This window comes from Marmota flaviventris (genome assembly GCF_047511675.1).
Source record: "Marmota flaviventris isolate mMarFla1 chromosome 5 unlocalized genomic scaffold, mMarFla1.hap1 SUPER_5_unloc_2, whole genome shotgun sequence".
In the NCBI taxonomy this organism is placed as follows: Eukaryota; Metazoa; Chordata; class Mammalia; order Rodentia; family Sciuridae; genus Marmota; species Marmota flaviventris.
This window is the reverse complement of record NW_027287680.1, coordinates 1,251,592-1,277,520: the sequence shown is the minus strand read 5'-3', so window position 1 is coordinate 1,277,520 and position 25,929 is coordinate 1,251,592. Positions and strand designations below refer to the sequence as shown.

General features: G+C 36.5%; 1 protein-coding gene across 1 annotated transcript in view; it reads right to left on the bottom strand.

The window, feature by feature from the left end:
* The window catches only part of LOC139703668 (titin homolog), a 138,199-nt gene that overhangs the window by 46,720 nt on the left and 65,550 nt on the right, over positions 1–25,929 (bottom strand). The window contains exons 33-45 of the mRNA XM_071607144.1: positions 21,541–21,634; positions 19,555–19,653; positions 18,945–18,973; positions 18,778–18,859; positions 16,583–16,653; positions 12,080–12,173; positions 10,078–10,176; positions 9,468–9,496; positions 9,301–9,382; positions 7,106–7,176; positions 2,610–2,703; positions 612–710; positions 2–30 (exon numbers count right to left, since the gene is read on the bottom strand). Of these exons, the coding sequence (XP_071463245.1) occupies positions 2–30; positions 612–710; positions 2,610–2,703; positions 7,106–7,176; positions 9,301–9,382; positions 9,468–9,496; positions 10,078–10,176; positions 12,080–12,173; positions 16,583–16,653; positions 18,778–18,859; positions 18,945–18,973; positions 19,555–19,653; positions 21,541–21,634 (972 nt within the window). The remainder of the gene's footprint in view (position 1; positions 31–611; positions 711–2,609; positions 2,704–7,105; positions 7,177–9,300; positions 9,383–9,467; positions 9,497–10,077; positions 10,177–12,079; positions 12,174–16,582; positions 16,654–18,777; positions 18,860–18,944; positions 18,974–19,554; positions 19,654–21,540; positions 21,635–25,929) is intronic.

Below are 25,929 nucleotides of genomic sequence, written 5' to 3'. Positions count from 1 at the left end.
CCTTGTATAAAGCATGTACGTCTTTAGATACTGAAAAGCAAATGAAATACATAATCAATAAAATCTGAACATAAAAAGAAAACACACTCATATTCCTACTAAGTGAGTACAGAGCTCAGTCCAATGATAACTATTTTTATTAGCATTGATAAAGATTACATTAGCTTTGGAGTTTTAAGTTTGGGGATTTTTGTTGATCACAAGACTGAAATGTTCTAAATGAATATTGACAATATATCTTTAGTAAATAAGTCTTGCAGTTGAGTTTCAAAAGGTAAGAACACCTTTGTGATCATTATAAATAATTCGGCAAGGGTACATATACAAATGTGAAGACGCAGAATGCTGGAGACCACAGAGATCTGTATTCAGAGAAAGAAAGACGAATACGGAGAATTTCAATGTCAAAGCTGAAGTAGTCAGATGGCAGCACATATGTCAAGTGACCTATGAATTGTTTAATCCATTTTATTATACCTAAGTATCCTGTACCTCAAGATCCAGGGCAAGGTATACTTTATTTCTTATCAGTTATTTTTTTTCTGAACTAATAGGATCAGATATATGCATTTAGAATAACAGCTAATATGAACATGATTGTTTTTTCATACCCATCTGGGACTGTGGCACATCTTCTAATCCTGCTTCCTCTGTTTTAGTGGATATCGGGTTACCCTTTTCACCCGTGTACGAAGATACAGGTCCTGCATCTTAAAAAATATGAGAAAGCATAAAGAATTTAGATATGGTCATCCACAGCAATCTGTGATCTGAAAGCAGGCAGAATTGACAGGACTCAAAAGACTGTCACATAAACACATTAGTAACACTCTTAGTATTTGAGGAATAAATTCCATAAGGAATTCTAGTTTAAAAATGAGTCTGCCATAACACATACAGTCATGATTTCACATATTTTTTTGAGTGTGCTGGCCGATCCAAAAATTAGTTATCAGAATTTAGCACAGGAGTGGAATGTATTCCTGTAGCACAAAGGGACATGGTTTCATTCCAAAGAACCAAAATAATAATAATAATAATGATAATAATAATAATAATAATAATAATAATAATCAAAAATAAAACTATCTTTGAAAAAAACAAATTTTCAAAAACACTTGGTCACTGATCTAAATCACTCTTAGGATGCCACACACATGGTGGGGCCTGGTGGGTGTGCAGGACAGATTTGTACAGCAGGTTGCCCTGATTTTTCCAGTCCCTACTTGTTTCAATCACCTGGGGACCAGGAATCATCCCACTTTTGGTTTGAAGGCAGGCACACTGAAAAATGCTGAATTGCATTTTATCATTTTCCCCTCTAAAATTTCCTTGCTGACTTCTTTATTTTCTTCCTCATTTTGCCTCTCTCCTAGTTTTTCATAAAACCCTCTAGAGCAGGAGACTATTTTATTTCCATTTTCTGTTTTTTTGTATGGGTTATTCAAACTCCTTCCTTCCTGGCAATGTAGCAATTTTATGTTAGAAATGTAATTTTTAAATTTTTGTCTTTTGTGTTATCCCCACTACCTAAGAAATATGCACATAATTATTGCAACATTTATTCTGGCAGTTGATCTTCTTCTATCTTGGTTTGTAGGGTCTACTAGCGTTTTTTTTTTTTGTTTGTTTGTTTGTTTTTTTTTTTTTTTTTTTTGTCCCACAGGGACATTCTTTGCCTGGCTACAAAAAATGCTGTGGGCATACCAGGATCATTGCAATCACCTTAGAATCTATAGGAAATGTAGAAGGAAAGAACTTCTGAGTCACAATGAGCTTCTGATCATGGCCTCAACAGATGATTCATTATAGTTTGAGAGATCTAGTATAAATTTTGTTGGAATCCATTGCCTCTACCTTAACTAGAATGTAGCTCTGGGTTTCTCCCTAGGATGTTACCCTCAAATGAAAGTTCAGTCAAGCTATTATCTTTCCAAATTTAGTTTTAGATATCTGTGAATTTGGGGACCACTCTGTAACCATTTCTATTTCTTTCCACTTTCCTAATTGGTGTTTCTACCCTATACATTTTTTTGTACAGAGTAGCAACACATTTGGTGTCATTAGATTTTATACATGAAGAATCTTTTGTGATAAACAAACTTGACAATGTGGGAATTCCTTCTTCACTCCTCAATTTTATTCCATTCCAACTGTGACTAAGTCAGGAATGTTGGAAAATTTTTACTTTACACTTCATTCAGCTTTGGACCTGGAAACTCAAAAATGCTTCCCAAATTTTGAAAATGCTGCTCTTTCCCCCCCTCTTATGTAACTGAGGGTCCTTCCTTCCACTGAGTACAACTGCTACCTCTTCCTTCATTGACTCCCTGTAATTAATGCCTGTCTCAGTGTTCATATCCTCTTCTTCTCTTTCATTTCTATTTTACTTTGATTGAAGCATGTCTCAAAATGCAACTCATAATTCAGATTTTTTTAGCAATATCCCCAGTTTAACCTGTGACAGAAACCTAATACAATATGACTCATTATATTTCTTTTTCCTTACTAGATAATACATACACTCTTGGAACAATTACAATATTTTAGTGCTCTTGCTTTAAAGCAATACGCTCACCAATGTCTTTTGCATTTTTTGTCATTCTTACCTTCTCCATGTTCGTTTGTTCTATTCTTTGCTTGTGTATAGGACCCAACAGATATACTGGAAGCACAAGCTTCTGTAGGTTGCTTACAGACACTCTGGGGAAAGTAATACCAATAATAAGTTGCATGAAGTTTTAATCATCACATATTACTTATCACCATATATATATTTGTGAAATCATCAGAATTAGAAATTAGATGAGTGCATTTTGAACAAGAATATATTGTACAAGTTTCACTGTCCTAGGCAGTTCAGATTAACTGAGCTCATATATCATTCTGGCTACTGATTGGATAAAGCCAAGATGAGGGACATAGGAACTGTGTTCCCTCCGAATATACACACTGACAAGCATATACCCCAAACAACTAGCATCAGTATATAATCAGTCAACTTTGCACTGCCCAGCAGTTCTAAAAATGCTTTGAAACACTTTTAAGAATGGCACTTGGTGTTCCATAGCATTTTAAATTTGAATGGCCAATTTTTTATTCTGAAAGAATGATACTTGGTAAGATGAGAGTTTCAATTCTGTCACCTTGTGTAGGAATGATAAACTGTTGTACTTGCTTCATTTATTCATGAGAGACTTTGAAAACTTAATGCACTTCAGCAAAATATTTACCGAGTCAAAACTTATTTTAAAAAAGTAAAATATAGTGAGGAAATGTGTCTGTATGTAACATGAACATAACAGCACACACACTTGGGTAAAGTATGCAACACTTTCATTGGAGAAGAAACTAAGAGGTATTTCAAAAGAGAAAGGTGACTCCCATCTCTGAAAAGCTGACTATTTGCAGAGGTGGGAGTCATTTGAACTGGTGCATTGCTGCTTGAAGAAAAAGACAGGCTGTGGGAAATCACAGGAGTGACACAATGGAGAGCCTGTGACCAGATGAAACCAGAAATATGAGATACTCAAAGAGGAAATGCATTCGTGGAAGAAATAGTGTAAAGCCGCAGTAGGGAAAACTAGCTTGCTATGAGAGAGGAATATGCTGACTGGTGAGCTGAGGAGAATCTCACCCATCCAATTAGGAAATGGAGAAAAGCAAGAGATAGATGTTCTCAAAACCACAAACACAAGTTCATTATAAATACATAAAATACATCTAGCATTCAGGGAAATACCCTCCCAAACTCCATTGATATTTCAGCTCATGCCATCCAGAGAGGCATTCATCAAGACTTTAAATAATAAGTGCTGGAGAGGATGTGGGTAAAAATGTACAACCGTACACTGTGGGACTGAAAATCAGGACTTCCCATCTGAAAAGCAGTATGGAGAGTCATCAGAAGATAAGGAATATGAACATCCTGTGCCCAGGGTTCCCAATCCTTGTTCTTATACCCAATTTACAATGATTCTGTATACACATGAGACACTGGAACTTCAATGTTTACAGTGGTTTCTATCACAATTAGAAAGATATGAAATGAGCCCAGATGCACCTTAACACAAAAAATGGATAAATAAACACCTAGAAACTTGGCACTGAATTTGAGCAAACTAGTTTTTCATGATACACCATCATGTCAAAATGAGTCCTCATATAGCATATAAAAACACTGCCCTAAAAATTTCTAAAATATAAAACCTGTAACATCAAAATCCCTTAAGTTTATACAAGGATGATATTTTAAAGCAAACAAGTAGGAAACTTATTATTCTAAGGCCAAATAGAACCTTTTCAGCAAAGGAAAGACTTCATTTTCCCCGCAATGTCAAGGAATATTTGATGTAATCCAAACCTTCCAGGCAGAATCTGAGCGTGTGTTTAGGAGCCTCTCCACTCCTGTTACTTTATCGCGACTTTCTTTCTGGGATATCCGAAAAATATTACCCAGTTTTTTCCTAACTTTTCAAAGACTGAATTTGGCATAAAAATGTGGTTTGGAGGTACCCATAACCATAATCAAGGCGGGAGCAGGAGAGAAACCCAGACATAGAGCTGCTGAGAGAGCTGGCACCTGTAGTCTATGTTAAGAATAGTAGTTCATGGCACTGTCATGCATCATATGGTGCTTGCAGCTCTGTGACAGCAAGGGCCAAGGCTAAATCTGATAGACAAAGGGCAGCCTGCAGTACCATAAACATGAAATGAATACTAGGCATGGTCAACCCACTCTACTGAGAATAATTTAGAATACCTACACCCCTATTAACATTACACAGGCAGTCAAAGGCACCCTCTTAAGAATTACAATATTGCCCTGAGTACATGGGCTCTCAGTGGTGTCTCATCACGAAACACTGCATCCCTTACACCTCCATGATTCAGTCGCCAGGTATCCTCCCACAACTTTAGTTGGTTACTCATCATATGGGCTCAGGATAGTGAGTGACAGGCATGTGCTGAAAGCTCTCATCAGGAAGAGGTGTGTTGCTGCTGTGGACGTTCTGTAGAGTAGAGGTTCACAGCGGTACTGTCTCTTTCAAACTGGTGCTTTGGGAGTAATGAACGTGAGCAACAACTGCTAGTTGAGAATTCAAGGGACAGAAGATCCCATAAGTGCTGGGGCAAGATCAGGTAGAATGGTATTTTCACTGAGTTCTCAGAAGAAGTCACAGATTCTGAAACCAGACCATGTCTCCCATGCTCCAAGAGATTATAGGAAAAGGCCTCAGTGACTTGGAATCATGCACAGTACAAGACCACTGAGTTGGGCTGGGGATGTGGCTCAAGCGGTGCGCGCTCGCCTGGAATGCGTGCGGCCCCTGTTCGATCCTCAGCACCACATACAAACAAAGATGTTGTGTCCACCGAAAACTAACAAATAAATATTAAAAAAATTCTCCCTCTCTCTCTTGTCTCTCTCTCTCTCTCTCTCTCTCTCTCTCTTAAAAAAAAAGACCACTGTGTAAGAAATTCCATAATTGGGGTCTGCATTACAGATTAGTCCCCAGCCTTCATGGATTACTGGGTTTATCAGGCAATTTCTACATCCATAGACCCATCTCTCTGAGTACAAAATCAAATACTGAGAGTAATTTCCTTTGTAACTTTCAAAGTTCCCTCAGCATTATCTGGGAGGAGTTGGGGAGCAAGGAGCAGAGGAGATCCACTTGATCACACCAATGTCAGGGAAGGCCTTTTTGAGCTAGAGCAGATAAAGAAACTGATGGACAATATTTGCATCCTCCAAACCATAAAAAGCTTTAGCTTTCCAAAATTAGAAATCCTGGACAGAAGTGTCTCCATTTCAGTTATATTAGTTTAAGGGGATTGTGAAGATTTTCATGAGTTTGTTTGTGCCTTTTTTTTTCACAATATATATGATTTTCTAAGATTTTTTTTTTCAGTTTTCATTTTATTTCCTTTATTACATTTTTATTCTTATTTTATATTCTTTCCTATTGTCATTAATATTGAATTTCATCCTGATTTCCTCTTCAATCTCTGCTTACTATAACCACTTTCATTATCTGTTCTTTTTAAAATTTATCATGATAATTTTATTGTCACTAATCACTTTTTTCGAGTCTTACGAGTATTCTTATTTCCTTTGAACTTCGATTAATTATTAAGTATTATAGAAACCACATTAAATATACAGTTTGTTTATATGCATGTTTTGCTTTAAGCTATGATTGTTCCTAGAGGGTCATCTTTCTCCTTGATGAGATACTGGTGAGTAAATATTTTATGTTAAATATGTTCATTTGGGAATTTGATTCTGAACATGATGGCCTGACCCAAACACATCCCAAAGAAAAATCTGTACACTAAAAGCACACATACATAACAGCTGAACTAAAATGCTTGCAAATTCTCCTCCTAAAATATAGGGCATTATGATACCACAAAAATTTTGCAACTTCCCAGTAACTGCATCCAAGTTCTTTTTATTAATGTCCACTTCAGAGGTGGAATAAAAATGTTTAGTAATTTTCTTGATTTCTTGCATGAAAAGTAAAGGAACTAAAAGTTTTTGTTCGTACTCAAACAGGATTGATGGATACATCCTGAAAGGACCTGATTCTATAATAGGCTGTTTGGTTTCTCCTTTAAGTCTATTTCCTGCCTCAGCCTACATACTGGAGTGTGTAGGGAGACTGGAGTCTTTAATACCATCATGGATTACTGGTAATGGGAAACTAAAATTTTGAGCCTTTGGGAATGATGATCTTTAACATGAATGTGTTCACTGGCCATTTCAATTATATACTCTTCAACTTTCAACTGGATATTTCCGAGGCTTAGATTTAATCCTCATTATGTGAGGAGGTCACACAGAAGAAAATTGAAACAATACTCAAAAAAATCTCCCCACATTACTAAGATGAAGGTTACTTTTAAGCTTCTGTTTAAAATCATGTGATTTCTAAAGCTATTTTCATGTTCATGTTGTGTTACATTTTTAGACTTAAATATTAAATTATGACCTTGATTTCTAAGTATGTATTGTGTGATGTCATTTTGTTTGGCATAATCTTCCTTCCCATCAAAGAAGAGAAATAGACCATGAATTTAAATTGACACATTTACTTACCTGTCCATGGCTTTTATCCATGCCATCAACCCCCTCCTTCAATTCCTCTGATGACATATGGCAATGTGAATCTGGGGATAAATGCATAGATGTACTTTCTTAAACTACTTAAAAGAGTTAGACTGAGTGAAAATCTAGCCAACTAAAAACATAATTGTAATAATCATACAATTTGATTTTCATAATGATACGTTTTTAGGTAAGTTTAATTTTAGGTGAATGTTTATGCTGTTGGAAATTTTTGGATTCTTGTGTCAGCTTGGTGGCTGTACCCAGAGCCATGTGTATCCTTGGCAAGAACGCAAGTACTTACTTCAAATAAAAGGCCTTTATTTTTATTTATTTATTTATTTTTGAAGACAGAGTGTCTGAATATTCCCTGGCTCACTGGGAACCTGACATCAGCCTGCCTCAGTCTCTAACTAAGCTGAAATTACAGATGAGTCCCTCTTCACCCAGGGTGTATTGAGTGATTTAGCAGGGATTTTTACTAATCTAATGCTTCAACAAAACAAGAGTTCACCATATTCAATGCACATGATATCTCAAAGATTCAACCACTCAAAGAAAAATGATATTTTGAAGAAAAAAATGCTAAAATTACAATGGAAAGAAGACACTTCACACTGTTTACTATGTCTTTTTCCTAATAGTAATTTTTAATGAACCACTGCATGTAACTTTGGTGTCAACAAAAAAGTATGTGTATATACGATCACTGTGATACCTTTGACAGTGAACCACATATTCCTTTCCTTTCCTTTACCTGCATTTCTTCTGTTAGGATTCACTCTGTTTTTGGAAGCATTACTCATGGTGCCTATTATTCCTGACATAAACTGTTTTTGCTTCTCTGGCGTTAGCTATCTCAGATCTTGACCCGCAATTGTACTGAGTAAAAATCAGTTGGCCTGTAAGTTATTCATTCTCTGTCTAGTTCACTAGGTCCTGGACTACAGGAGATGTTCTTAAAACACACAGGTTTGAACACCCCATAATTGAGTGTCAGGTAAGTGCCTGAGGCAATAACACTTGGCGTGGATGGTGTCTTTTCTCGAGGTAGGGATGAACGGAGACTCGAGGAGTGAGGCCATCAGCCAGAGGCAGAGAATGGTGAAAATGTGGAAGGCTATAGCATGACATAGAGACAAGGGTTAAGGGGGACGGTATATGTCTGATGATACAGGGATTGGTGAAAACTGCCAGAAGATCATGCAGGTAGAAACGGGCTAAACATACAGTTAGGAAGAATTTGCATTGTGAAAGATGCCTCGAAATGTTGAGATGGTTGGACATACACAGAGCTAACACTTTCATCTAGGCCATGTATCCATATATAGCTGGAACTATCTCAAATCTGTGGGCACATGAGCTTGAGGGGCATGATCATGAATGGAGATGAATAAAGAAAATGCAAAAGTGCACTATGGGGTTGATGCAGGACTGAATGAAGGAATGTCTTCAAAAGGATCTGGGTTCTGTTTTTACCATACAGAGGTAACAGACAAACAACAAGTCAAAGAATAATGAGCAAAGACTCCATTGGGATGTGGAAGAATTTATGGATTGATTACTCTGAGATAAAATTTCAGGAAAGAGTGTTCACCAGCAAATGTTCACTTTAGAAGCAAGGGATAAACTAAAGTATATATGATCATTCCTTTTATTATTTCTTGCCTCAAACTGACCACAAGAGTTGTCAAAGTCAGTACCTAATTAGCATAAAAACAAGTTTGATGCATTTGGTTGATACACTAGATGTCAGGGTAGAGTGCACATTGTCTTTTAAATTAGATTTTCTTGTATTTCACAGACCGGCCTTGACATCTTGGCTTCAAGAAAAATACAAGTCCTCATCATCTCAGGATTCTGGATTTCAATCCTGCTCCCCTGGACCTACTTTTAAAATTGGGTTGGGAAGAAAAATCAGCCTCACAATCCAACTGACAAGTGTCATGACTCCGATTTGGGAAGTTTAATTGTAGAAACACCTAGGATATAGGTTATTTTAAAACATCTTTTCCTCATAGATTTACAGAAATATTTTGAAATGTGGATGCACCACCAACACAGACCTGATGGGGCAAATCCTCCCAACACATGGCACAAATGGATATATCAGGAGTGAAAAGTTTGCTATCATTTCCAAGGTTTAATCATAGGTAGTTTTATAGAAGTTGTACTGCAAAAGTTACCTGATTTCCGTTTTATTTTTTGCTTCCACCATTTTTGTTTTTTGAGAGCTGTATCTTTGCTTTTAATGGTAGGCTTCATGTGCTTGGAGACAAGATAATACGTAAATATTTTACAGTGCATACAGCATGCATTTAATAATATAACACAAACATAGAAGATGATTTACCTTGTATAAAGCATGTACGTCTTTAGATACTGAAAAGCAAATGAAATACATAATCAATAAAATCTGAACATAAAAAGAAAACACACTCATATTCCTACTAAGTGAGTACAGAGCTCAGTCCAATGATAACTATTTTTATTAGCATTGATAAAGATTACATTAGCTTTGGAGTTTTAAGTTTGGGGATTTTTGTTGATCACAAGACTGAAATGTTCTAAATGAATATTGACAATATATCTTTAGTAAATAAGTCTTGCAGTTGAGTTTCAAAAGGTAAGAACACCTTTGTGATCATTATAAATAATTCGGCAAGGGTACATATACAAATGTGAAGACGCAGAATGCTGGAGACCACAGAGATCTGTATTCAGAGAAAGAAAGACGAATACGGAGAATTTCAATGTCAAAGCTGAAGTAGTCAGATGGCAGCACATATGTCAAGTGACCTATGAATTGTTTAATCCATTTTATTATACCTAAGTATCCTGTACCTCAAGATCCAGGGCAAGGTATACTTTATTTCTTATCAGTTATTTTTTTTCTGAACTAATAGGATCAGATATATGCATTTAGAATAACAGCTAATATGAACATGATTGTTTTTTCATACCCATCTGGGACTGTGGCACATCTTCTAATCCTGCTTCCTCTGTTTTAGTGGATATCGGGTTACCCTTTTCACCCGTGTACGAAGATACAGGTCCTGCATCTTAAAAAATATGAGAAAGCATAAAGAATTTAGATATGGTCATCCACAGCAATCTGTGATCTGAAAGCAGGCAGAATTGACAGGACTCAAAAGACTGTCACATAAACACATTAGTAACACTCTTAGTATTTGAGGAATAAATTCCATAAGGAATTCTAGTTTAAAAATGAGTCTGCCATAACACATACAGTCATGATTTCACATATTTTTTTGAGTGTGCTGGCCGATCCAAAAATTAGTTATCAGAATTTAGCACAGGAGTGGAATGTATTCCTGTAGCACAAAGGGACATGGTTTCATTCCAAAGAACCAAAATAATAATAATAATAATAATGATAATAATAATAATAATAATAATCAAAAATAAAACTATCTTTGAAAAAAACAAATTTTCAAAAACACTTGGTCACTGATCTAAATCACTCTTAGGATGCCACACACATGGTGGGGCCTGGTGGGTGTGCAGGACAGATTTGTACAGCAGGTTGCCCTGATTTTTCCAGTCCCTACTTGTTTCAATCACCTGGGGACCAGGAATCATCCCACTTTTGGTTTGAAGGCAGGCACACTGAAAAATGCTGAATTGCATTTTATCATTTTCCCCTCTAAAATTTCCTTGCTGACTTCTTTATTTTCTTCCTCATTTTGCCTCTCTCCTAGTTTTTCATAAAACCCTCTAGAGCAGGAGACTATTTTATTTCCATTTTCTGTTTTTTTGTATGGGTTATTCAAACTCCTTCCTTCCTGGCAATGTAGCAATTTTATGTTAGAAATGTAATTTTTAAATTTTTGTCTTTTGTGTTATCCCCACTACCTAAGAAATATGCACATAATTATTGCAACATTTATTCTGGCAGTTGATCTTCTTCTATCTTGGTTTGCAGGGTCTACTAGCGTTTTTTTTTTTGTTTTTTTTTTTTTTTTTTTTTTTTGTTTTTTTTTTTTTTTTTTGTCCCACAGGGACATTCTTTGCCTGGCTACAAAAAATGCTGTGGGCATACCAGGATCATTGCAATCACCTTAGAATCTATAGGAAATGTAGAAGGAAAGAACTTCTGAGTCACAATGAGCTTCTGATCATGGCCTCAACAGATGATTCATTATAGTTTGAGAGATCTAGTATAAATTTTGTTGGAATCCATTGCCTCTACCTTAACTAGAATGTAGCTCTGGGTTTCTCCCTAGGATGTTACCCTCAAATGAAAGTTCAGTCAAGCTATTATCTTTCCAAATTTAGTTTTAGATATCTGTGAATTTGGGGACCACTCTGTAACCATTTCTATTTCTTTCCACTTTCCTAATTGGTGTTTCTACCCTATACATTTTTTTGTACAGAGTAGCAACACATTTGGTGTCATTAGATTTTATACATGAAGAATCTTTTGTGATAAACAAACTTGACAATGTGGGAATTCCTTCTTCACTCCTCAATTTTATTCCATTCCAACTGTGACTAAGTCAGGAATGTTGGAAAATTTTTACTTTACACTTCATTCAGCTTTGGACCTGGAAACTCAAAAATGCTTCCCAAATTTTGAAAATGCTGCTCTTTCCCCCCCTCTTATGTAACTGAGGGTCCTTCCTTCCACTGAGTACAACTGCTACCTCTTCCTTCATTGACTCCCTGTAATTAATGCCTGTCTCAGTGTTCATATCCTCTTCTTCTCTTTCATTTCTATTTTACTTTGATTGAAGCATGTCTCAAAATGCAACTCATAATTCAGATTTTTTTAGCAATATCCCCAGTTTAACCTGTGACAGAAACCTAATACAATATGACTCATTATATTTCTTTTTCCTTACTAGATAATACATACACTCTTGGAACAATTACAATATTTTAGTGCTCTTGCTTTAAAGCAATACGCTCACCAATGTCTTTTGCATTTTTTGTCATTCTTACCTTCTCCATGTTCGTTTGTTCTATTCTTTGCTTGTGTATAGGACCCAACAGATATACTGGAAGCACAAGCTTCTGTAGGTTGCTTACAGACACTCTGGGGAAAGTAATACCAATAATAAGTTGCATGAAGTTTTAATCATCACATATTACTTATCACCATATATATATTTGTGAAATCATCAGAATTAGAAATTAGATGAGTGCATTTTGAACAAGAATATATTGTACAAGTTTCACTGTCCTAGGCAGTTCAGATTAACTGAGCTCATATATCATTCTGGCTACTGATTGGATAAAGCCAAGATGAGGGACATAGGAACTGTGTTCCCTCCGAATATACACACTGACAAGCATATACCCCAAACAACTAGCATCAGTATATAATCAGTCAACTTTGCACTGCCCAGCAGTTCTAAAAATGCTTTGAAACACTTTTAAGAATGGCACTTGGTGTTCCATAGCATTTTAAATTTGAATGGCCAATTTTTTATTCTGAAAGAATGATACTTGGTAAGATGAGAGTTTCAATTCTGTCACCTTGTGTAGGAATGATAAACTGTTGTACTTGCTTCATTTATTCATCAGAGACTTCGAAAACTTAATGCACTTCAGCAAAATATTTACCGAGTCAAAACTTATTTTAAAAAAGTAAAATATAGTGAGGAAATGTGTCTGTATGTAACATGAACATAACAGCACACACACTTGGGTAAAGTATGCAACACTTTCATTGGAGAAGAAACTAAGAGGTATTTCAAAAGAGAAAGGTGACTCCCATCTCTGAAAAGCTGACTATTTGCAGAGGTGGGAGTCATTTGAACTGGTGCATTGCTGCTTGAAGAAAAAGACAGGCTGTGGGAAATCACAGGAGTGACACAATGGAGAGCCTGTGACCAGATGAAACCAGAAATATGAGATACTCAAAGAGGAAATGCATTCGTGGAAGAAATAGTGTAAAGCCGCAGTAGGGAAAACTAGCTTGCTATGAGAGAGGAATATGCTGACTGGTGAGCTGAGGAGAATCTCACCCATCCAATTAGGAAATGGAGAAAAGCAAGAGATAGATGTTCTCAAAACCACAAACACAAGTTCATTATAAATACATAAAATACATCTAGCATTCAGGGAAATACCCTCCCAAACTCCATTGATATTTCAGCTCATGCCATCCAGAGAGGCATTCATCAAGACTTTAAATAATAAGTGCTGGAGAGGATGTGGGTAAAAATGTACAACCGTACACTGTGGGACTGAAAATCAGGACTTCCCATCTGAAAAGCAGTATGGAGAGTCATCAGAAGATAAGGAATATGAACATCCTGTGCCCAGGGTTCCCAATCCTTGTTCTTATACCCAATTTACAATGATTCTGTATACACATGAGACACTGGAACTTCAATGTTTACAGTGGTTTCTATCACAATTAGAAAGATATGAAATGAGCCCAGATGCACCTTAACACAAAAAATGGATAAATAAACACCTAGAAACTTGGCACTGAATTTGAGCAAACTAGTTTTTCATGATACACCATCATGTCAAAATGAGTCCTCATATAGCATATAAAAACACTGCCCTAAAAATTTCTAAAATATAAAACCTGTAACATCAAAATCCCTTAAGTTTATACAAGGATGATATTTTAAAGCAAACAAGTAGGAAACTTATTATTCTAAGGCCAAATAGAACCTTTTCAGCAAAGGAAAGACTTCATTTTCCCCGCAATGTCAAGGAATATTTGATGTAATCCAAACCTTCCAGGCAGAATCTGAGCGTGTGTTTAGGAGCCTCTCCACTCCTGTTACTTTATCGCGACTTTCTTTCTGGGATATCCGAAAAATATTACCCAGTTTTTTCCTAACTTTTCAAAGACTGAATTTGGCATAAAAATGTGGTTTGGAGGTACCCATAACCATAATCAAGGCGGGAGCAGGAGAGAAACCCAGACATAGAGCTGCTGAGAGAGCTGGCACCTGTAGTCTATGTTAAGAATAGTAGTTCATGGCACTGTCATGCATCATATGGTGCTTGCAGCTCTGTGACAGCAAGGGCCAAGGCTAAATCTGATAGACAAAGGGCAGCCTGCAGTACCATAAACATGAAATGAATACTAGGCATGGTCAACCCACTCTACTGAGAATAATTTAGAATACCTACACCCCTATTAACATTACACAGGCAGTCAAAGGCACCCTCTTAAGAATTACAATATTGCCCTGAGTACATGGGCTCTCAGTGGTGTCTCATCACGAAACACTGCATCCCTTACACCTCCATGATTCAGTCGCCAGGTATCCTCCCACAACTTTAGTTGGTTACTCATCATATGGGCTCAGGATAGTGAGTGACAGGCATGTGCTGAAAGCTCTCATCAGGAAGAGGTGTGTTGCTGCTGTGGACGTTCTGTAGAGTAGAGGTTCACAGCGGTACTGTCTCTTTCAAACTGGTGCTTTGGGAGTAATGAACGTGAGCAACAACTGCTAGTTGAGAATTCAAGGGACAGAAGATCCCATAAGTGCTGGGGCAAGATCAGGTAGAATGGTATTTTCACTGAGTTCTCAGAAGAAGTCACAGATTCTGAAACCAGACCATGTCTCCCATGCTCCAAGAGATTATAGGAAAAGGCCTCAGTGACTTGGAATCATGCACAGTACAAGACCACTGAGTTGGGCTGGGGATGTGGCTCAAGCGGTGCGCGCTCGCCTGGAATGCGTGCGGCCCCTGTTCGATCCTCAGCACCACATACAAACAAAGATGTTGTGTCCACCGAAAACTAACAAATAAATATTAAAAAAATTCTCCCTCTCTCTCTTGTCTCTCTCTCTCTCTCTCTCTCTCTCTCTCTCTCTCTCTTAAAAAAAAAGACCACTGTGTAAGAAATTCCATAATTGGGGTCTGCATTACAGATTAGTCCCCAGCCTTCATGGATTACTGGGTTTATCAGGCAATTTCTACATCCATAGACCCATCTCTCTGAGTACAAAATCAAATACTGAGAGTAATTTCCTTTGTAACTTTCAAAGTTCCCTCAGCATTATCTGGGAGGAGTTGGGGAGCAAGGAGCAGAGGAGATCCACTTGATCACACCAATGTCAGGGAAGGCCTTTTTGAGCTAGAGCAGATAAAGAAACTGATGGACAATATTTGCATCCTCCAAACCATAAAAAGCTTTAGCTTTCCAAAATTAGAAATCCTGGACAGAAGTGTCTCCATTTCAGTTATATTAGTTTAAGGGGATTGTGAAGATTTTCATGAGTTTGTTTGTGCCTTTTTTTTTCACAATATATATGATTTTCTAAGATTTTTTTTTCAGTTTTCATTTTATTTCCTTTATTACATTTTTATTCTTATTTTATATTCTTTCCTATTGTCATTAATATTGAATTTCATCCTGATTTCCTCTTCAATCTCTGCTTACTATAACCACTTTCATTATCTGTTCTTTTTAAAATTTATCATGATAATTTTATTGTCACTAATCACTTTTTTCGAGTCTTACGAGTATTCTTATTTCCTTTGAACTTCGATTAATTATTAAGTATTATAGAAACCACATTAAATATACAGTTTGTTTATATGCATGTTTTGCTTTAAGCTATGATTGTTCCTAGAGGGTCATCTTTCTCCTTGATGAGATACTGGTGAGTAAATATTTTATGTTAAATATGTTCATTTGGGAATTTGATTCTGAACATGATGGCCTGACCCAAACACATCCCAAAGAAAAATCTGTACACTAAAAGCACACATACATAACAGCTGAACTAAAATGCTTGCAAATTCTCCTCCTAAAATATAGGGCATTATGATACCACAAAAATTTTGCAACTTCCCAGTAACTGCATCCAAGTTCTTTTTATTAATGTCCACTTCAGAGGTGGAATAAAAATGTTTAGTAATTTTCTTGATTTCTTGCATGAAAAGTAAAGGAACTAAAAGTTTTTGTTCGTACTCAAACAGGATTGATGGATACATCCTGAAAGGACCTGATTCTATAATAGGCTGTTTGGTTTCTCCTTTAAGTCTATTTCCTGCCTCAGCCTACATACTGGAGTGTGTAGGGAGACTGGAGTCTTTAATACCATCATGGATTACTGGTAATGGGAAACTAAAATTTTGAGCCTTTGGGAATGATGATCTTTAACATGAATGTGTTCACTGGCCATTTCAATTATATACTCTTCAACTTTCAACTGGATATTTCCGAGGCTTAGATTTAATCCTCATTACGTGAGGAGGTCACACAGAAGAAAATTGAAACAATACTCAAAAAAATCTCCCCACATTACTAAGATGAAGGTTACTTTTAAGCTTCTGTTTAAAATCATGTGATTTCTAAAGCTATTTTCATGTTCATGTTGTGTTACATTTTTAGACTTAAATATTAAATTATGACCTTGATTTCTAAGTATGTATTGTGTGATGTCATTTTGTTTGGCATAATCTTCCTTCCCATCAAAGAAGAGAAATAGACCATGAATTTAAATTGACACATTTACTTACCTGTCCATGGCTTTTATCCATGCCATCAACCCCCTCCTTCAATTCCTCTGATGACATATGGCAATGTGAATCTGGGGATAAATGCATAGATGTACTTTCTTAAACTACTTAAAAGAGTTAGACTGAGTGAAAATCTAGCCAACTAAAAACATAATTGTAATAATCATACAATTTGATTTTCATAATGATACGTTTTTAGGTAAGTTTAATTTTAGGTGAATGTTTATGCTGTTGGAAATTTTTGGATTCTTGTGTCAGCTTGGTGGCTGTACCCAGAGCCATGTGTATCCTTGGCAAGAACGCAAGTACTTACTTCAAATAAAAGGCCTTTATTTTTATTTATTTATTTATTTTTGAAGACAGAGTGTCTGAATATTCCCTGGCTCACTGGGAACCTGACATCAGCCTGCCTCAGTCTCTAACTAAGCTGAAATTACAGATGAGTCCCTCTTCACCCAGGGTGTATTGAGTGATTTAGCAGGGATTTTTACTAATCTAATGCTTCAACAAAACAAGAGTTCACCATATTCAATGCACATGATATCTCAAAGATTCAACCACTCAAAGAAAAATGATATTTTGAAGAAAAAAATGCTAAAATTACAATGGAAAGAAGACACTTCACACTGTTTACTATGTCTTTTTCCTAATAGTAATTTTTAATGAACCACTGCATGTAACTTTGGTGTCAACAAAAAAGTATGTGTATATACGATCACTGTGATACCTTTGACAGTGAACCACATATTCCTTTCCTTTCCTTTACCTGCATTTCTTCTGTTAGGATTCACTCTGTTTTTGGAAGCATTACTCATGGTGCCTATTATTCCTGACATAAACTGTTTTTGCTTCTCTGGCGTTAGCTATCTCAGATCTTGACCCGCAATTGTACTGAGTAAAAATCAGTTGGCCTGTAAGTTATTCATTCTCTGTCTAGTTCACTAGGTCCTGGACTACAGGAGATGTTCTTAAAACACACAGGTTTGAACACCCCATAATTGAGTGTCAGGTAAGTGCCTGAGGCAATAACACTTGGCGTGGATGGTGTCTTTTCTCGAGGTAGGGATGAACGGAGACTCGAGGAGTGAGGCCATCAGCCAGAGGCAGAGAATGGTGAAAATGTGGAAGGCTATAGCATGACATAGAGACAAGGGTTAAGGGGGACGGTATATGTCTGATGATACAGGGATTGGTGAAAACTGCCAGAAGATCATGCAGGTAGAAACGGGCTAAACATACAGTTAGGAAGAATTTGCATTGTGAAAGATGCCTCGAAATGTTGAGATGGTTGGACATACACAGAGCTAACACTTTCATCTAGGCCATGTATCCATATATAGCTGGAACTATCTCAAATCTGTGGGCACATGAGCTTGAGGGGCATGATCATGAATGGAGATGAATAAAGAAAATGCAAAAGTGCACTATGGGGTTGATGCAGGACTGAATGAAGGAATGTCTTCAAAAGGATCTGGGTTCTGTTTTTACCATACAGAGGTAACAGACAAACAACAAGTCAAAGAATAATGAGCAAAGACTCCATTGGGATGTGGAAGAATTTATGGATTGATTACTCTGAGATAAAATTTCAGGAAAGAGTGTTCACCAGCAAATGTTCACTTTAGAAGCAAGGGATAAACTAAAGTATATATGATCATTCCTTTTATTATTTCTTGCCTCAAACTGACCACAAGAGTTGTCAAAGTCAGTACCTAATTAGCATAAAAACAAGTTTGATGCATTTGGTTGATACACTAGATGTCAGGGTAGAGTGCACATTGTCTTTTAAATTAGATTTTCTTGTATTTCACAGACCGGCCTTGACATCTTGGCTTCAAGAAAAATACAAGTCCTCATCATCTCAGGATTCTGGATTTCAATCCTGCTCCCCTGGACCTACTTTTAAAATTGGGTTGGGAAGAAAAATCAGCCTCACAATCCAACTGACAAGTGTCATGACTCCGATTTGGGAAGTTTAATTGTAGAAACACCTAGGATATAGGTTATTTTAAAACATCTTTTCCTCATAGATTTACAGAAATATTTTGAAATGTGGATGCACCACCAACACAGACCTGATGGGGCAAATCCTCCCAACACATGGCACAAATGGATATATCAGGAGTGAAAAGTTTGCTATCATTTCCAAGGTTTAATCATAGGTAGTTTTATAGAAGTTGTACTGCAAAAGTTACCTGATTTCCGTTTTATTTTTTGCTTCCACCATTTTTGTTTTTTGAGAGCTGTATCTTTGCTTTTAATGGTAGGCTTCATGTGCTTGGAGACAAGATAATACGTAAATATTTTACAGTGCATACAGCATGCATTTAATAATATAACACAAACATAGAAGATGATTTACCTTGTATAAAGCATGTACGTCTTTAGATACTGAAAAGCAAATGAAATACATAATCAATAAAATCTGAACATAAAAAGAAAACACACTCATATTCCTACTAAGTGAGTACAGAGCTCAGTCCAATGATAACTATTTTTATTAGCATTGATAAAGATTACATTAGCTTTGGAGTTTTAAGTTTGGGGATTTTTGTTGATCACAAGACTGAAATGTTCTAAATGAATATTGACAATATATCTTTAGTAAATAAGTCTTGCAGTTGAGTTTCAAAAGGTAAGAACACCTTTGTGATCATTATAAATAATTCGGCAAGGGTACATATACAAATGTGAAGACGCAGAATGCTGGAGACCACAGAGATCTGTATTCAGAGAAAGAAAGACGAATACGGAGAATTTCAATGTCAAAGCTGAAGTAGTCAGATGGCAGCACATATGTCAAGTGACCTATGAATTGTTTAATCCATTTTATTATACCTAAGTATCCTGTACCTCAAGATCCAGGGCAAGGTATACTTTATTTCTTATCAGTTATTTTTTTTCTGAACTAATAGGATCAGATATATGCATTTAGAATAACAGCTAATATGAACATGATTGTTTTTTCATACCCATCTGGGACTGTGGCACATCTTCTAATCCTGCTTCCTCTGTTTTAGTGGATATCGGGTTACCCTTTTCACCCGTGTACGAAGATACAGGTCCTGCATCTTAAAAAATATGAGAAAGCATAAAGAATTTAGATATGGTCATCCACAGCAATCTGTGATCTGAAAGCAGGCAGAATTGACAGGACTCAAAAGACTGTCACATAAACACATTAGTAACACTCTTAGTATTTGAGGAATAAATTCCATAAGGAATTCTAGTTTAAAAATGAGTCTGCCATAACACATACAGTCATGATTTCACATATTTTTTTGAGTGTGCTGGCCGATCCAAAAATTAGTTATCAGAATTTAGCACAGGAGTGGAATGTATTCCTGTAGCACAAAGGGACATGGTTTCATTTCAAAGAACCAAAATAATAATAATAATAATAATGATAATAATAATAATAATAATAATAATCAAAAATAAAACTATCTTTGAAAAAAACAAATTTTCAAAAACACTTGGTCACTGATCTAAATCACTCTTAGGATGCCACACACATGGTGGGGCCTGGTGGGTGTGCAGGACAGATTTGTACAGCAGGTTGCCCTGATTTTTCCAGTCCCTACTTGTTTCAATCACCTGGGGACCAGGAATCATCCCACTTTTGGTTTGAAGGCAGGCACACTGAAAAATGCTGAATTGCATTTTATCATTTTCCCCTCTAAAATTTCCTTGCTGACTTCTTTATTTTCTTCCTCATTTTGCCTCTCTCCTAGTTTTTCATAAAACCCTCTAGAGCAGGAGACTATTTTATTTCCATTTTCTGTTTTTTTGTATGGGTTATTCAAACTCCTTCCTTCCTGGCAATGTAGCAATTTTATGTTAGAAATGTAATTTTTAAATTTTTGTCTTTTGTGTTATCCCCACTACCTAAGAAATATGCACATAATTATTGCAACATTTATTCTGGCAGTTGATCTTCTTCTATCTTGGTTTGCAGGGTCTACTAGCGTTTTTTTTTTTTTTTTTTTTTTTTTTTTTTTTTTTTGTCCCACAGGGACATTCTTTGCCTGGCTACAAAAAATGCTGTGGGCATACCAGGATCATTGCAATCACCTTAGAATCTATAGGAAATGTAGAAGGAAAGAACTTCTGAGTCACAATGAGCTTCTGATCATGGCCTCAACAGATGATTCATTATAGTTTGAGAGATCTAGTATAAATTTTGTTGGAATCCATTGCCTCTACCTTAACTAGAATGTAGCTCTGGGTTTCTCCCTAGGATGTTACCCTCAAATGAAAGTTCAGTCAAGCTATTATCTTTCCAAATTTAGTTTTAGATATCTGTGAATTTGGGGACCACTCTGTAACCATTTCTATTTCTTTCCACTTTCCTAATTGGTGTTTCTACCCTATACATTTTTTTGTACAGAGTAGCAACACATTTGGTGTCATTAGATTTTATACATGAAGAATCTTTTGTGATAAACAAACTTGACAATGTGGGAATTCCTTCTTCACTCCTCAATTTTATTCCATTCCAACTGTGACTAAGTCAGGAATGTTGGAAAATTTTTACTTTACACTTCATTCAGCTTTGGACCTGGAAACTCAAAAATGCTTCCCAAATTTTGAAAATGCTGCTCTTTCCCCCCCTCTTATGTAACTGAGGGTCCTTCCTTCCACTGAGTACAACTGCTACCTCTTCCTTCATTGACTCCCTGTAATTAATGCCTGTCTCAGTGTTCATATCCTCTTCTTCTCTTTCATTTCTATTTTACTTTGATTGAAGCATGTCTCAAAATGCAACTCATAATTCAGATTTTTTTAGCAATATCCCCAGTTTAACCTGTGACAGAAACCTAATACAATATGACTCATTATATTTCTTTTTCCTTACTAGATAATACATACACTCTTGGAACAATTACAATATTTTAGTGCTCTTGCTTTAAAGCAATACGCTCACCAATGTCTTTTGCATTTTTTGTCATTCTTACCTTCTCCATGTTCGTTTGTTCTATTCTTTGCTTGTGTATAGGACCCAACAGATATACTGGAAGCACAAGCTTCTGTAGGTTGCTTACAGACACTCTGGGGAAAGTAATACCAATAATAAGTTGCATGAAGTTTTAATCATCACATATTACTTATCACCATATATATATTTGTGAAATCATCAGAATTAGAAATTAGATGAGTGCATTTTGAACAAGAATATATTGTACAAGTTTCACTGTCCTAGGCAGTTCAGATTAACTGAGCTCATATATCATTCTGGCTACTGATTGGATAAAGCCAAGATGAGGGACATAGGAACTGTGTTCCCTCCGAATATACACACTGACAAGCATATACCCCAAACAACTAGCATCAGTATATAATCAGTCAACTTTGCACTGCCCAGCAGTTCTAAAAATGCTTTGAAACACTTTTAAGAATGGCACTTGGTGTTCCATAGCATTTTAAATTTGAATGGCCAATTTTTTATTCTGAAAGAATGATACTTGGTAAGATGAGAGTTTCAATTCTGTCACCTTGTGTAGGAATGATAAACTGTTGTACTTGCTTCATTTATTCATCAGAGACTTCGAAAACTTAATGCACTTCAGCAAAATATTTACCGAGTCAAAACTTATTTTAAAAAAGTAAAATATAGTGAGGAAATGTGTCTGTATGTAACATGAACATAACAGCACACACACTTGGGTAAAGTATGCAACACTTTCATTGGAGAAGAAACTAAGAGGTATTTCAAAAGAGAAAGGTGACTCCCATCTCTGAAAAGCTGACTATTTGCAGAGGTGGGAGTCATTTGAACTGGTGCATTGCTGCTTGAAGAAAAAGACAGGCTGTGGGAAATCACAGGAGTGACACAATGGAGAGCCTGTGACCAGATGAAACCAGAAATATGAGATACTCAAAGAGGAAATGCATTCGTGGAAGAAATAGTGTAAAGCCGCAGTAGGGAAAACTAGCTTGCTATGAGAGAGGAATATGCTGACTGGTGAGCTGAGGAGAATCTCACCCATCCAATTAGGAAATGGAGAAAAGCAAGAGATAGATGTTCTCAAAACCACAAACACAAGTTCATTATAAATACATAAAATACATCTAGCATTCAGGGAAATACCCTCCCAAACTCCATTGATATTTCAGCTCATGCCATCCAGAGAGGCATTCATCAAGACTTTAAATAATAAGTGCTGGAGAGGATGTGGGTAAAAATGTACAACCGTACACTGTGGGACTGAAAATCAGGACTTCCCATCTGAAAAGCAGTATGGAGAGTCATCAGAAGATAAGGAATATGAACATCCTGTGCCCAGGGTTCCCAATCCTTGTTCTTATACCCAATTTACAATGATTCTGTATACACATGAGACACTGGAACTTCAATGTTTACAGTGGTTTCTATCACAATTAGAAAGATATGAAATGAGCCCAGATGCACCTTAACACAAAAAATGGATAAATAAACACCTAGAAACTTGGCACTGAATTTGAGCAAACTAGTTTTTCATGATACACCATCATGTCAAAATGAGTCCTCATATAGCATATAAAAACACTGCCCTAAAAATTTCTAAAATATAAAACCTGTAACATCAAAATCCCTTAAGTTTATACAAGGATGATATTTTAAAGCAAACAAGTAGGAAACTTATTATTCTAAGGCCAAATAGAACCTTTTCAGCAAAGGAAAGACTTCATTTTCCCCGCAATGTCAAGGAATATTTGATGTAATCCAAACCTTCCAGGCAGAATCTGAGCGTGTGTTTAGGAGCCTCTCCACTCCTGTTACTTTATCGCGACTTTCTTTCTGGGATATCCGAAAAATATTACCCAGTTTTTTCCTAACTTTTCAAAGACTGAATTTGGCATAAAAATGTGGTTTGGAGGTACCCATAACCATAATCAAGGCGGGAGCAGGAGAGAAACCCAGACATAGAGCTGCTGAGAGAGCTGGCACCTGTAGTCTATGTTAAGAATAGTAGTTCATGGCACTGTCATGCATCATATGGTGCTTGCAGCTCTGTGACAGCAAGGGCCAAGGCTAAATCTGATAGACAAAGGGCAGCCTGCAGTACCATAAACATGAAATGAATACTAGGCATGGTCAACCCACTCTACTGAGAATAATTTAGAATACCTACACCCCTATTAACATTACACAGGCAGTCAAAGGCACCCTCTTAAGAATTACAATATTGCCCTGAGTACATGGGCTCTCAGTGGTGTCTCATCACGAAACACTGCATCCCTTACACCTCCATGATTCAGTCGCCAGGTATCCTCCCACAACTTTAGTTGGTTACTCATCATATGGGCTCAGGATAGTGAGTGACAGGCATGTGCTGAAAGCTCTCATCAGGAAGAGGTGTGTTGCTGCTGTGGACGTTCTGTAGAGTAGAGGTTCACAGCGGTACTGTCTCTTTCAAACTGGTGCTTTGGGAGTAATGAACGTGAGCAACAACTGCTAGTTGAGAATTCAAGGGACAGAAGATCCCATAAGTGCTGGGGCAAGATCAGGTAGAATGGTATTTTCACTGAGTTCTCAGAAGAAGTCACAGATTCTGAAACCAGACCATGTCTCCCATGCTCCAAGAGATTATAGGAAAAGGCCTCAGTGACTTGGAATCATGCACAGTACAAGACCACTGAGTTGGGCTGGGGATGTGGCTCAAGCGGTGCGCGCTCGCCTGGAATGCGTGCGGCCCCTGTTCGATCCTCAGCACCACATACAAACAAAGATGTTGTGTCCACCGAAAACTAACAAATAAATATTAAAAAAATTCTCCCTCTCTCTCTTGTCTCTCTCTCTCTCTCTCTCTCTCTCTCTCTCTCTCTCTTAAAAAAAAAGACCACTGTGTAAGAAATTCCATAATTGGGGTCTGCATTACAGATTAGTCCCCAGCCTTCATGGATTACTGGGTTTATCAGGCAATTTCTACATCCATAGACCCATCTCTCTGAGTACAAAATCAAATACTGAGAGTAATTTCCTTTGTAACTTTCAAAGTTCCCTCAGCATTATCTGGGAGGAGTTGGGGAGCAAGGAGCAGAGGAGATCCACTTGATCACACCAATGTCAGGGAAGGCCTTTTTGAGCTAGAGCAGATAAAGAAACTGATGGACAATATTTGCATCCTCCAAACCATAAAAAGCTTTAGCTTTCCAAAATTAGAAATCCTGGACAGAAGTGTCTCCATTTCAGTTATATTAGTTTAAGGGGATTGTGAAGATTTTCATGAGTTTGTTTGTGCCTTTTTTTTTCACAATATATATGATTTTCTAAGATTTTTTTTTCAGTTTTCATTTTATTTCCTTTATTACATTTTTATTCTTATTTTATATTCTTTCCTATTGTCATTAATATTGAATTTCATCCTGATTTCCTCTTCAATCTCTGCTTACTATAACCACTTTCATTATCTGTTCTTTTTAAAATTTATCATGATAATTTTATTGTCACTAATCACTTTTTTCGAGTCTTACGAGTATTCTTATTTCCTTTGAACTTCGATTAATTATTAAGTATTATAGAAACCACATTAAATATACAGTTTGTTTATATGCATGTTTTGCTTTAAGCTATGATTGTTCCTAGAGGGTCATCTTTCTCCTTGATGAGATACTGGTGAGTAAATATTTTATGTTAAATATGTTCATTTGGGAATTTGATTCTGAACATGATGGCCTGACCCAAACACATCCCAAAGAAAAATCTGTACACTAAAAGCACACATACATAACAGCTGAACTAAAATGCTTGCAAATTCTCCTCCTAAAATATAGGGCATTATGATACCACAAAAATTTTGCAACTTCCCAGTAACTGCATCCAAGTTCTTTTTATTAATGTCCACTTCAGAGGTGGAATAAAAATGTTTAGTAATTTTCTTGATTTCTTGCATGAAAAGTAAAGGAACTAAAAGTTTTTGTTCGTACTCAAACAGGATTGATGGATACATCCTGAAAGGACCTGATTCTATAATAGGCTGTTTGGTTTCTCCTTTAAGTCTATTTCCTGCCTCAGCCTACATACTGGAGTGTGTAGGGAGACTGGAGTCTTTAATACCATCATGGATTACTGGTAATGGGAAACTAAAATTTTGAGCCTTTGGGAATGATGATCTTTAACATGAATGTGTTCACTGGCCATTTCAATTATATACTCTTCAACTTTCAACTGGATATTTCCGAGGCTTAGATTTAATCCTCATTACGTGAGGAGGTCACACAGAAGAAAATTGAAACAATACTCAAAAAAATCTCCCCACATTACTAAGATGAAGGTTACTTTTAAGCTTCTGTTTAAAATCATGTGATTTCTAAAGCTATTTTCATGTTCATGTTGTGTTACATTTTTAGACTTAAATATTAAA